Here is a 13,424-nt window from a genome sequence, read left to right on the forward strand (position 1 = left end):
AAACATTGCCCGTCATATGCAGTGTCACTGAATAACGTGTGAAACATACTGTAGCATATACAAAATTTTATTTTCTTCATACATTAAATACAATAAACACAATAAACATGAAATGCGTATAGGACATTTATAACTCTCTCAATGACCAAACTTGTATTTTATGAACACACTTATACGAGCAAAACATGACAAAAGTGTTCCAGATTTCAGTTTCAATTGAGACTGAAATCCGGAATCATTACCCCCTACTGACAGACTAATAATACCCGCTCGCAGGCCAAGTGCTGATTCACCTTGGGGCCTCGCCTGGTATAGAGGTCGTGGGTTAAATCCCGACGCCTGTACATCTGGAGTTTGCATGTTCTCCCCGTGACCGCGTGGATTTTTCTCTGGGTCCTTCGGTTTTTCCCTCCACATTTAGAAACATGCGTTTAAAAGTATTTGGCTGCTATATATTTCTGCGTGACAAGCCACTTTATAGCGCTTTCATTTGTGGCCCGGTCGTTCCTGAAAGAGAGCTATACAGCTGAGTGGGCCTTACCTGGTTAAATAAAAATAGATTAGTTTTGTTACTTTATTTTGTCCACAGGGGGACAGCTATGGGGGGGGGGGGGGGGGTGCCCATTAAAATGGTCGAGATGAGATGCAACTTAAGGCGCTTGTGACTTCCCAAAAATATTATTTATGGCAGGTTTTCACATCTAAACATCCCGGGTGGCATTGAAGCCAAGAGCTCCCACCCTAGGTGAGTAGCTACGAGAGCGGTGCTGTGCACGGCGACACGCGACTTTCTCCATCTGCCTGACTTGGTATTTTCTTTTTTGTTACTTAAATAAATGTTAATGTTTCGTTTTGTGTACGTGTGTATGTATACCGTTTGGGGAGCGGTGGTGCAGCAGTTAGCGCACTACGAACTCAGCCATCTGAGTACATGGTGTGGTGTGTTTAACATCGCAAAACTGGGGAGGACAAAGGCAGCCAGACGTGGGGCTGGCCACACAACCACTTCTGTGCCATGCCGGCCATCATAGGTGCTACCCGTTAACAGCACTTGCCCCAGCAATCTGTTAACGGCGATACGGAGTACCTTTGTCTTTTTGTGCAATTGTGTGCTTCTGTGTGCGACGCATGCGACGATGTGCATGTTTGTGTTTGATAAATGTACATCCGCAATGTGTGTGTGACGCGTATGATGCGCGTGTGTGACGAGGGTTGGAACAGCGATTCACGCAGTGCCCTATCCACGCGGCGACCTCTCCTCAACGTCTCGAGCCTCGGCGGAGAGCGCCGCGAGGTTCGACTCCAACTCCGGCTTTGCAGGGACAAACCCCCCCCCAATGCCCCTCCCCCCAGGCCCGTGGGGGGGGGGGAAGTCGCCCCACTCCCTCACTCCACGCTCAGGAACTTCCTCTTCTTCGCCGTGTTCATGTACGGTCGCCAAGGCCACTCCACCTCGGCGGTGGCTGCGTTGTCCAGCGTGCCCAGTTTAATCTCGTAGACTGCGCGACACACAAAAGCAAAGATCCCCCCCATGCAGCCTTTAACAGACGGCGTGGGAAAAGCGCTGTTCGTGTGTTAGCATGTAGGAAAGCCAGCACGGCACACCAAGGGGTGGGTGTGGGTGGCCAGCATTACGTCCGATCATCTTTGAATTTACACATCGCATCCGGGGTGGGGGAATGCGAGTCGGGTCACGGTACAGCGAATGCGACCAGAGCAGCGACCCCACCGACTCAAGTTCCGATCCGCTCTACAAGTCACCCGCGGGCCACCTAGCCCGAGGCTAGACTCTTACATTCAGCCCATCATCCTCTCAGGGGTCGATAAAATTTACAACCACTTCGTAGGGAAGTCCACAAGGAATGTGGAATTTCCACCGCCTCTGCAGGGGTGTAAAGTGGAGACGAGTAACAATGTGTCAGGCAGACTTGCGCTCCATCTCGAATCACGGTCCCACCTCCTTCAACTCGATGTCCTTGCCGTCGCGCTTGTAGACGTTGTACCTGTTGGGAGGGGGGGGGGGGGCACAGAAGTCACGGGAGGGGATGCGGCAAGTTACACGGACTGCGCTGGACTCTCATTAAGCGTCCTCGCAGACGTTTGCCAGTTAGAGGCCAGCGGCCACCCTGTTTAAAACTGCGGATGCATTAACAAATGAACAACATTACGCGCCTTCAGCTTCAGAGATGGCGTTAAATAAAAACTCTGTCCCGTTACTCAAAAACTAAAGTAAAACGAAACTATTTTTATTTTACCACTGAGCTATGTAGCTCTTTTTCACAAAAAAATGTTTAGCAGCCAAATACTCGAAATTCAAGTTTCTAAATGTGTAGGGAAAAACCCGGAGGACCCGGAGAAAAATCAAAGTGACCAGGAGGAGAACATGCAAACTCCGAATATACAGGCGGACACACAGTACCTGGCCCAAAAGTCTGCTCACTCTTTCCCATTCCGAGACATCTGCAAATTGCCGGGTGGTAGGTGTCACGTTCACCGCTGAATCTCGGTACGCGCGAGCGGCTCGGCGTTTATTTTATTTATAGAGGTGTAGCTCTGCTGTTTTAAAAATACATTGCCCTCACCGCAGAGAACCATAGTGACACGACCGGCACTGTATGGAACAAAACAATGTCACACGCCCTCCCGCATGGCCTTATGGGAGCCTCGGTATGTCTTCAGGGTTCAGAAGACATACTTGAGTTTTTCTTACGGTTCCGTTTCGATGACGTATATGTACATCATGGAAATGAGAAAGGGTTATAGGCTATACGAGGGATCTTGTGCTTGGGGGATTGGCGAGGAAGATGTGGGTGAGACTGGCACGGTGCCCGCACGCACCCTCTTTCCGAGTCGTGACGTGAAGTTGTGCATCACGAGGTGTGGCAATGCCTTGGACATCGTGTCCACGTCCGGATGTCGTGCCGCATCACCACGATAGACAGCGTCAAGTACGCCGTGGGGCCCAGCGGCAGGTGGCACATCACTATCCCGTCTGTGGCATCGTACCACGTGTCACATGGACAGCACGCCGGAGAGTTAGACACACCACAGGTGTCACACAGACAGTGTACTGGAGAGTTAGACACACTGCCATACCATCTGCGGCATCACACCACATAACACTGCACAGACAGTTAAGACACCGCAATCCCCCGTCTGCAGCATCATACTACACACCGCACATCGTACACACAGTTAAATACACCTCCATCCCCTGTCTGTTGCACCGCATCACACACGTCACACCATGCATCACACCGGGGAGCGGGAGCGGAGTGGCTATCTCATTACACTACAAATCCGGTGACCTGACTTCGATTTCCGGTGTGTCCAAGCATCGACAGTGGGGAGACAAAAGGGGCCAGATGCGGTAATGACCACACCACCCACCCCGCTGTGTGCTCTGCCGGCCTTCGTAGGTCACTCGACAAACAGCACTTGCCCTGACAGCCTGTTAAAGGCTACACGGGGGAGCTTTGTCGACTGCGGTGCGTGCGCGTGCCTGGCATACCGCGGTGCTCATGCAGGATGATGAAGTCGGTGACGGTGTTGGCGCAGCACGCCCGCACCAGCGCCTCCAGCTTGTGGCCTCCGCGGTTCATCGGCTGAGCGTTCGGCAGGATCAGCTTCATCTCCTGCGGTGGTGGTGGGAGGGTGGTGTGGTAACATGACAGCAAGCGGTCACACGCCAAGTCCGCTCTTCCCACCGGCGTCCGTCCCGGCCACGCTGCTTTCGCCCCCCCCACCTCCCCGCCCCCCCACTGCATCCGACTCGGGTTGTGTTGTTTGTTTTTTCCATTGCGGAAGCCGAGCCGTACCGGTATACGCGGTCGCCAAACCCCGTGTTGGCACAACTGGGATGCGCCATTGGAAAAACTTTACTATTTTTATTTTACCAGGTAAGGCCCACTGAGCTATGCAGCTCTTTTCCAGAAGCGACCTGGCCACAAATCATAGCTCAACTAAGTGGCTTATCGTCATGTGGAAATTTATAGCAGCCAAATACTCTTAAACGGACGTTGATTCTAAATGCAGAGGGAAAAACAGGAAGACCTGGACAGAAATCCACGTGACTCGTCAAAAAGAGAGACACGCAGCTCCAAATATACAGCAGGCATCAGGGTCAGGATTGAACCTACGATCTCCTGTATACCACGTGAGGAAGTTAACATCTCGCCACAGTGGTGCCCCCAATGGTACATCTTTCCCGTGACCACCGACCGTGCGTACAGTGCTACAGTAGATACATTTTTCGATCAATGGAAAGGATCGATCATAGGATAAAGGCGGACTGAATCGCGAGGAATGAAGTTGACAAAAGCTGCATGCACCAAACCAAAGTGTCCAACGCTCCACCACTGACGACCCCCCACCTCCCCACACAGCCTCCACCTTTCACCAATAACTAGATTTCTTCAGGTTAACTCAACGGATGCGAGTTGTCTCACACTGCACAAGCCCGATGATTGGTCGACACGGCTCGTGTGAGGTGCAAGGAACTGATTCTAAAGCCGATAGAGAACATGTGTGTGTGTGCGATAATTTAGCAGTTAGCATGCTGCCCCACAAACCTGGTAATCCGAGGTTGATTTCTGTTTATAGCCAACACCAGTGGCGATTATATGAACTGGTCCTGGGCCTCCCCTAGATCGACTCAGCCTCAAATGAGTACCTAGTGCTGTGTGTAAACATCATCACTAGAGAGATAAAGGCGGCCAGTCGTGATGCTGGCCACCCAAACCCTCGCAAACAGCACCTGCCCCAAGAGCCTGTTAAGGCTATATGGGGGACCTCTGTCTTTGCGCGTTTGTACACATGCAATACACGAGGACCCACATTCCTCATGTGACCCCAAACCCTGTAGCCCCTGTGACCCCGTGCCCGCATCTTGATGAACTGCTTGAGGAGGGAGCCGGGGTCGCGAGAGGTCGTCACCATGATGTGTGGGTCCTTCACGCCAGCTCAGCGGTATTCGTCATCCATGTGGCTGCTCACTCCTACTGACACGGGGGGGGGGGGGGTGTGGATAGAAAGAGGGTGTAGATGGGGCAGGGGGGACAGAGAAGGTAGGTGATCATTTGTCATACTTCCCCGTGCGGGTGAGTGAAGGTGTGTGTATGGGTGGATGGAAGGAGCGACCAGGAATGTTTTAGAATATCACTCTGCAGTGATCACGTTGATTTTGTGTAGCCAGCTGAGCACTAATGAGACCTGGAAGAGTCCCAATTGCAAGAGTAGGTGATTGATATGGCGGTTGAGTGGGTAAATTGAGTAAGATGATGAGTGAGTGAATGAGTGGGTCAGTGTATGTTAAACCTCTTTGTTACAGCACATAGCCAACCGTGGTAATCGGAAGTGTGACAAACTAACCACAAAAAGCAGTTCTCAAGAAATGAGTTTGTCAATCTAGTCGATGATTTAAAAGTGCAAAGCTCCAATGGCTTCCTAATATTGTAAGGAAGACCGCTGCAGAAGGAAGACTGCTCCAGAAGCACACGTTATGTGGTGACCACCGCCTTCATTCGACATTCGACCAAAATTTACGCCAGCCACCACACACACACGGCGGACTCTTTTCCGCGTTCACGCCACGGGATTTTTCAAAGTCCACTTGGGAAGCAATCGCCGTGCGGTATTTATGGTCAACGCAACTGCGGCATTAAACCCATTAAACCGGTGGGGGGGGGGGGGGTTGAGGGCCCACCGTTCTCGAACCGCGAACCTCTGCGGCAAAACACGGTGCCACCGCTTGGCAGGAAGGACCGACGGCGAGCCGGGGATGCGCGCCGACTCGGCGTGTCTAGCGGGCGGAGACGCGCGACGCTTATCCCCCTGCCTCGAGAGTCTCGCAGGAAGGAAGAGAGAGAGAGATGCGAGGAGACCCGATGGTGAGGGATGTGAGCTCACCCTCCCCTCTCTGGTCGTCGAACTCCACGGCCTTCTGGAGTTCAAGCGCCTCCCACCGCAGGTCCATAGGCAGCACCAGGTTTTCTACGGTGACGACGTCAGGGGACGGGGGAGGGGGGGCAGTGGGTGTGGGTCGGGCGGAGGAGAATTAACAAGGAAGGAAAATCATGCGCACGCATGGATTCATTCGGAAACACTTTCCAAGCGCGGTTTTCTTCTCGCCTGTATTGTCAGACCGTCTTGTCCCATCTTAGTCCATCTTGTGTGTCTCATTGTCTCTAGATCCGTCTCTAGTCTGTCTCGCTGTCTCTCGTCCGTCTTGTCGTCGTGAGCCCATCTCTAGATCCTTCTCGCTGCCCGTTACCATCGAGCGCCCTCTTGAGCCGTGCCTTCTCCTCCATGAAAATCTTCTTGGCCTCGTGCGCTTTGCGGTAGAGGTACTCGCTGTGCAGTTGCGCCTGCTCAGCTGCACCACCAAACAAAGACAAAGATCCCCCATGTAGCCTTCGACAGGACTGTCGGGTGCAAGTGCTGTTAACGAGCAGCACCTTTGATACACGAAGGGGGGTGTGTGGCCAGCACCACATCCGTCCGCCTTTATCTCCCCAGTGGCGATGTTTACACAATGCACCAGGTACTCATTTGAGGCTGAGTCGACCAAGGGGAGGCCCAGGAACGGAATCGTCACCAGTGTTGGCCGTGAGCGGGAATTGAACTCGGGTCGCTGGGTTCGTAGTGCAGCGTAGCGCTAACCGTGAGACGACCATAAACAACAACCGCCATTCGCCACGAAGTGGTGATGTCACCACGGCGCTCGTGCCAGGCTACGTGCAGGTTAAGGTCACATGAAGCGTCGAACGCCCGCTGGCAGCAGGAGGTCACAGACAGACAGACCCAGGTTGCCATTGGTTGCTTGACTGAGATGACTGGCCGATGCACCACCTGTGCCCCCTACTGTGCTACACCACCGCTCCCACCTACACAAACTCCCTTGGGCTATACTCTTTGGTTCTTTCGGTAAAGTCACATAGGCATAAAATATAAAATAAATTAAATCACGATGCTTCGGGCACAACACAAGCGTCCATCATCAGGTGGGACAAACCACAGCAAGAAACAATTGCTGAAGTGGGCAAAAGAGCTGCTGTAAGCAAGAGACTATATAGGTAAGAGAAGGGGGGAGGAGCCAGGGAGGAGAGATAGAGGGGGGGGGGTATGGGGAGGGGAGTGGGAAGCTGAAGAAATTGGAGATGCGGAAAGTGAAGGCAACACCATGAAGCAGTTAAGGTTTTACCTGGTTAATAACATCTTTCCAATGATTGCTCAATTTGAATCAATTTTCTCGGTTGAAGATATGTCTGTGTTTATACATCTGGATGGCTTCATGAACAAACCTTTGCTAGTAGCCCGAAGGTTTGCAGAGCACCTTGGTCTCGGAAAAAAAACAATATCATGCGAGCCCACAGCGTTATAACAATGGTCAGCTATGGCAGAGGTATTGGTTCTGCCATGTTTCAGATCTGCCTTGTGCTCACGGACACGGTTCAAGATATATCGTTTCGTTTCCCCAATGTAACAATCACCCTTGGGCTATCATTTGTGATGGCCAGGTGGCTTCTGAAAAAAAGAAAGCTACATAGCTCAGTGGGGACTTACCTGGTAAAGATGTAGTGGAGTAGGAAGGTGTGCTGGGGAAACTGCGTGATTGTATTGATCACACGGCCAGTGTGGGGTTTATACTGTTTGGTTCTATTTGGTAAAGTCACGTAAAAAACAACAAAAAATGAAAAAAATCACGACGTTTCGGCTACAACACAAGTGGCCTTCATCAGGTGAAGGGACCAGACTGTCTAGAGGACAGCGCTGGAGTGAACACAGCCAAGCTCAGACTGCGACCTTTAAGCTGTGTGAGAGGACGCAGAACACCTTGACAAAGGAATTAGCATAAAAATTTGCATTTAATTGGCGGACTTAGCATGATGAATAATGTACAGGGGGGGAGCATGTGAAGACCTGTGAGGGGAGGAGTTTACATATTGATGGTGTGAAAAGGAATTTAAGCAGCTGCGAAAGTTTGGGATACCACTACTTGAAAAAATATACTGTACCATTGAAAATTAGTTTAATGTTTGGGTTGATTCAGAAGATCTTTCCAATGGTTGCTTAATTTGAAACCATCCTCTCAGTTGAAGTTGTGTCTGTATTTGTAAATCTGAATTGCCTCGTTAACAAATGTCTGATAAAAACCCGTGGGTTTGCAAAGAACCTTGGTATCGGAGAACATTATATCGTGATCACCCACAGTGTTGTAACAGTGATCAGCTACGGCAGAAGAATTCGTTCTGCCGTGTTTCAAATCTGATTTGTGCTCGCGAATTCGGTCAGAGACATGTCGTTTCGTCTCCCCGATATAGCAGTCACCACAGGTGCAGGTCAATTTGTAAACTCCGGGGTACCGTAAGTCAGGAATGACATCCTTCACGGAAGGGATCAGGTCACGGATTTTGTGTACTGTATTGAACCGGACCAGGATCTTGTGTTTGCTTAGAATTTTGGAGATCTTTTTAGTAACACCTGCTAGATATGGTAGTGTGATGGTTTTGATTGGAGTATCAAGTGGTTGTTTCTGTATGGAGGGAGAAACAGCTTGGCGGATGGTACAGATCAGAGTATCCATTCCTTTTTAGGGTCAGATGTACATGTTTTAATTCACTGGTCAGGTGGTGTTGGTCCGAAATGCAATGAGCCCTGTGGTATAACGTTTTGATGAGATAATTCTTTTGCATCGGGTGGTGATGGGAATCAGGTTTCAAGTAGGAATCTGTGTGGGTGGGTTTCCTGTAGACAGAATGTCCCAATGAGCCATCAGGTCTCCTCTCAAACAGAACATCCAAGAATAGCAGCTTGCCATCTTTCTCCACTTCCATGGTGAATTTGATGGCGGGGTCTGGAATTAATGTGGTCTAGGAAAAGGTTCAAAGCCGGGAGGCCATGTGGCCAAATGAGGAAAGTGTCGTCTACATATCTCATCCACAGGGAAGGTCTGAGGGTGGAAGTCTGGATGGCGTCTGATTCAAATTTCTCCATGAAAATATTGGCTATCACTGGTGACAAGGGGGATCCCATGGGGGTACCCTCATTTTGTTTATAGAAGGAGCCATTCAAGTAAAGTAGGTTATCGTTGAGGCAGTGCCTAACCAGTGCAGGTGTATCGGGGTCTAGTCCATATTGGACCAAATTTTCAATTATTTCAATGGTATCAGGTCTGGGACCTTGGTGAACAAAGAGACCACATCGAAGCTGACAAGGATATGGTCAGGGGACAGTACAACGTCTTTGACCATAGAGACCAATTGTGCTGAGTTAAGTACTGCTGAGGCGGTCTTGCCAGTATAAGGCAGCAAGGTATCTGACAGAAAACGGGCTAGTCTATAGGTAGGGGAGTTGATCGTGGATACGATGGGTCGTAGTGGGGTGCCTTCTTTATGCATCTTGGGAAGACCATAGAATCTAGGGGGTCTTGCAGCAGAAGGTTTTAGGGAGGGACGTTTAGTTGGGTCGATTAGGGAGGTCGAACTTGTGATGATCTTGTTGGTTTTTTATCGCTAGGCTATTAGTAGGGTCATTTTTGATTTTTGAGTAACTTCCATCGTTGAGCAGATTCTGGATTTTGTTGTTGTATGAATCTTTAGCCATATTTACAGTAGCGTTGCCTTTATCGGCTGAGAGGATGACTAAATCACTTCTGTTTTTTAAATTCGCGAGTTCAGAGCGTTCATTTTTGCTGATGTTACTAATGGGTTTCTTAGCATTCTTAAGAATAGTGGCTATTGCAGCTCTCGCAACGTCTGCTTGGATGTGTCCTATGCCTTTGAGGGCTACATCGACCTGAGAGATGATATCATCTACTGGTATGTGTTTTGGGGTGGCAGCAAAATTCAGCCCTCTAGCCAGTACTGTTTTCAGATTGTCCGAAATCGGGGTGCTACTCTGATTAATGATGATTTTGTTGACGTCTAGTTTTGTTATATGTGGAACTGGGTTCTTCTTTGATAGGTGGTTGAATTTAGAAATCAGGTTAGATTTACATTTGACTGACAGTGAATCAGCAGAAGAAGCAGTCATGTTGTCTACGTGATTCCAATCAGAAGGTGACATTTTTTCCGTTAACATTAAATGAGCTTGTAGGAGAGTCCTGTCTAAAGTATCGAGTTCAAATTGAAGTAGCCTTATCCTCTCTGAGATTAAAGATAGGCTGGTCTTAAACAGAATCTGTTTAGAATTCAGAGAAGATACAGCAGCAGAAGTGAGTGTGAAAGCGATGGGTATTACCTTGTGATCGCGGCATCTTTTGAGGAAGGTCAGCGTCTCGATGAGCTGTGACTTCTTGTCCCGTTGTCTGTTAAAAGCTCTAACAGATAGGTGAAAGCCCTCCCCGTAGAGGTTATCAATTCTAGATTTAAAGCTTTCGTGACTGCAAGGATCCATACTGTTTGGTTCTATTCGGTAAAGTCATCAGGTGAAGGGACCAGACTGTCTAGAGGACAGCGATGGAGTGAACACAGCCAAGCTCAGACTGCGACCTTTAAGCTGTGTGAGAGGAAGCAGAGCGCCTTGACGAAGGAATTAGCATAAAAATTTGCATTTAATTGGCGGACTTAGCATGATGAACAATGTACAGGGGGGGGGGGCATGTGCAGACCTGCGAGGGGGGAGGGGGGGAGTTTGCATATTGATGGTGTGAAAAGGGAATTTAAGCAGCTGCGAAAGTTTGGGATACCACTACTTGAAAAAATATACTGTACCGTTGAAAATTAGTTTAATGTTTGGTTTGATTCGTGAAGGATGTCATTCCTGACTTACAGTACCCCGGAGTTTACAAATTCACCTGCACCTGTGGTGACTGCTATATCGGGGAGACGAAACGACTTGTCTCTAACCGAATTCGCGAGCACAAATCAGATTTGAAACACGGCAGAACGAAATCTTCTGTCGTAGCTGATCACTGTTACAACACTGTGGGTGATTACGATGTAATTTTATCCGATACCAAGGTTCTTTGCAAACCCACGGGTTTTTATCAGAGATTTGTTCACGAGGCAATTCAGATTTACAAACACACACAATTTCAACTGAGAGGATGGTTTCAAATTATGCAACCATTGGAAAGATGTTCTGAATCAAACCAAACATTAAACTAATTTTCAATGGTACAGTATATTTTTTCAAGTAGTGGTATCCCAAACTTTTGCAGCTGCTTAAATTCCCTTTTCACACCATCAATATGTAAACCCCCCCCCTCCCCCCCTCGCAGGTCTGCACATGCCCCCCCCCCCCCCTCCGTACAATGCTCATCATGCTAAGTCCGCCAATTAAATGCTAATTTTTATGGTAATTCCTTTGTCAAGGCGCTCTGCTTCCTCTCACTCAGCTTAAAGGTCGCAGTCTGAGCTTGGCTGTGTTCACTCCAGCGCTGTCCTCTAGACAGTCTGGTCCCTTCACCTGATGAAGGCCACTTGTGTTGTGGCCGAAACGTCGTGAATTTTTTTTACTTGTTGTTGTTTTTTACGTGACTTTACCGAATAGAACCAAACAGTATGGATCCTTGCAGTCACGAAAGCTTTAAATCTAGAAGTGTGGGGTTTATCTGGGGTCAGCCTGAGGAGACGGCGGAAACAGTGGGGTCGTGTTAGGACAGCCAGGTGAAGAGGCTGTGATGATGAGGTAACGGTCGAGCCAATTAAGCCAGAAGGGCTGTGATTGGTTGGTGCTGTTGCTGCGGCCGAGGAGGTGTCGAGGTGTCTGGAAAAAGGCAGGTGGTTGAAGATGCGAGGCGTGCGGAGGCACGTGGACCAATTACTTAACGAAAATGAGAATGGGGATAAATTGGGGGGAGAAAGAGAGAGAGGAAGAGATTGGAGTTGGGAGCTGTGCGGTGAAGACGTGGAGTTCGGAAACAGAGTTTAGAAGAGAGTTGGAGCATGGTGATAGCGAAGCTGAAGCAAGACGAAGCAGTTAGCAGTGCACTGAGCATAGTGATAGCGAAGCTGAAGAAGACGGAGCAGTTAGCAGTGGAGAGAGCGTAGTGAAGCTGAAGAAGACGGAGCAGTTAGCAGTGGAGAGAGCGTAGTAATAGAGGAGCTGGAGACGAGGTGTGCGGAGACAGAGAAGTGAGATTGGGTTTCGCTGTGTACGACGACGCTGTATAGCGGAGGAGCTGAGGAGGATAGCCAGCAGTGGAGAGAGCGTAGGAATAGAGTTGAAGACGTGTGTGTGTGCGGAGAAAAGCGACGTGATACTGGGAACCAAGGTGGTGAGCGAGACGGGCGAAGCACGGCGAGCGAGCCGTGGTGTCCAGGATACGGTGGAGTGTGGAGAACGTGTTAACGATGAAAATAAAGAAGTGGTTGAAGAAAGACATAAGTTGTTCGTGTAAAGTTCAACCACTACAAAAATATATCTTAATAGTTTAGTTTATAGTTTTTCAATTACAATCAGCCGGCGTGTGGCACGTGTCTCCGCGCGAGAAGACGTGAACTTCTTTCGCACCGTACGCAGCCAACCGCGCTGAATAAGAGACACGAGCCCAGACGAAGATGCAGCAGCAAGCAGCAACAAACCACGAGCTTGCACTCTGAGTGCGGCACCACGATGCTCCTAGCGACGTCGTTGATTAATGTCTGTAATTAATATCGATGGTGAATCTCTGTAATTAATATCGATGATTCGATTCCACGAGAACAGATTCCACAAGAATCGATTCCACAACTATTCTATTAAAGCAAAGTACGCGATTCGATTCAAACGTGTTCATTCCGGTATCATAAGAATCGGTATTGATTCTGTGCTGGAGGAATCCGATGCGTTATAAAGCTCTTTGATCACAGATGTGCCAGTAGGGGGCATGGGGTCATAACGTCACAACAACAAACAATACAAAAACGATGAGTGCAAAGGGAATGATAGCAAACCACTAAAAAGAGGTTAAATAAACCATATAAGTTCATACTCTTTGGTTCTTTCGGTAAGAAGTCTCGCTCTCCGTTCCACCCACTACAACTGGCGTCAGAAGTAGCCAAATAGTAAGATGAATCGCTATAATGGAGACGCGAAGAAAAACTCGTACCAGGGCTCCGGAGGAAGAGGAGGACGACTCAACACCACCGGGGTTGGCAGCCCCGGAAGGGGGAGGAGAAGCGACGACGGCCGAGCTGCTCACTGCCCGGCCGCCCGGCGGCTCACCACCGTCGGGGAGGGCGCTTCAGGTGGCTCACTCCCGCCTCGCCCAACTCCTGCACGCGGCGGCATCCATCCTCGACGAAATACATCGTGGGTTATAACCACACCAAATATAACCACAATCACTGCGACCATAATCACCATAACCACAAATATAATCATAACCACCAGCTACATAACCACAAGTATAAACACTACCACCACAACTATAACCATAACCACAACCATAACAACCAACATAACCACTACAACAACCACAATGATGCTGATACACTCTC

The 13,424-nt window shown here is 49.2% G+C and overlaps 1 protein-coding gene across 3 annotated transcripts in view; it reads right to left on the reverse strand.

Moving 5' to 3' along the window:
- Positions 1 to 2,639: 2,639 nt before the first annotated feature.
- The window catches only part of LOC142905906 (U3 small nucleolar ribonucleoprotein IMP4-like), an 11,826-nt gene continuing 1,041 nt past the window's right edge, over positions 2,640 to 13,424 (reverse strand). Inside the window, exons 1-5 of one of the 3 annotated variants that reach the window (XM_076053137.1) lie at positions 6,272 to 6,332; positions 5,908 to 5,991; positions 4,936 to 4,997; positions 3,512 to 3,635; positions 2,640 to 2,992 (exon numbers count right to left, since the gene is read on the reverse strand). In XM_076053137.1, the coding sequence (XP_075909252.1) occupies positions 2,871 to 2,992; positions 3,512 to 3,635; positions 4,936 to 4,938 (249 nt within the window). In that variant the 5' untranslated portion in view covers positions 4,939 to 4,997; positions 5,908 to 5,991; positions 6,272 to 6,332 and the 3' untranslated portion in view covers positions 2,640 to 2,870. Of the gene's footprint in view, positions 2,993 to 3,511; positions 3,636 to 4,935; positions 4,998 to 5,722; positions 5,852 to 5,907; positions 5,992 to 6,271; positions 6,333 to 13,033 lie in introns of those variants that run through there. The other 2 variants (XM_076053138.1, XM_076053139.1) reach the window with 2 other exon arrangements.

This window comes from Petromyzon marinus, chromosome 59 (assembly GCF_048934315.1).
Source record: "Petromyzon marinus isolate PM22_M1 ecotype Great Lakes invasive population chromosome 59, UKy_Petmar_22M1.pri1.0, whole genome shotgun sequence".
Taxonomy (NCBI): domain Eukaryota; kingdom Metazoa; phylum Chordata; class Hyperoartia; order Petromyzontiformes; family Petromyzontidae; genus Petromyzon; species Petromyzon marinus.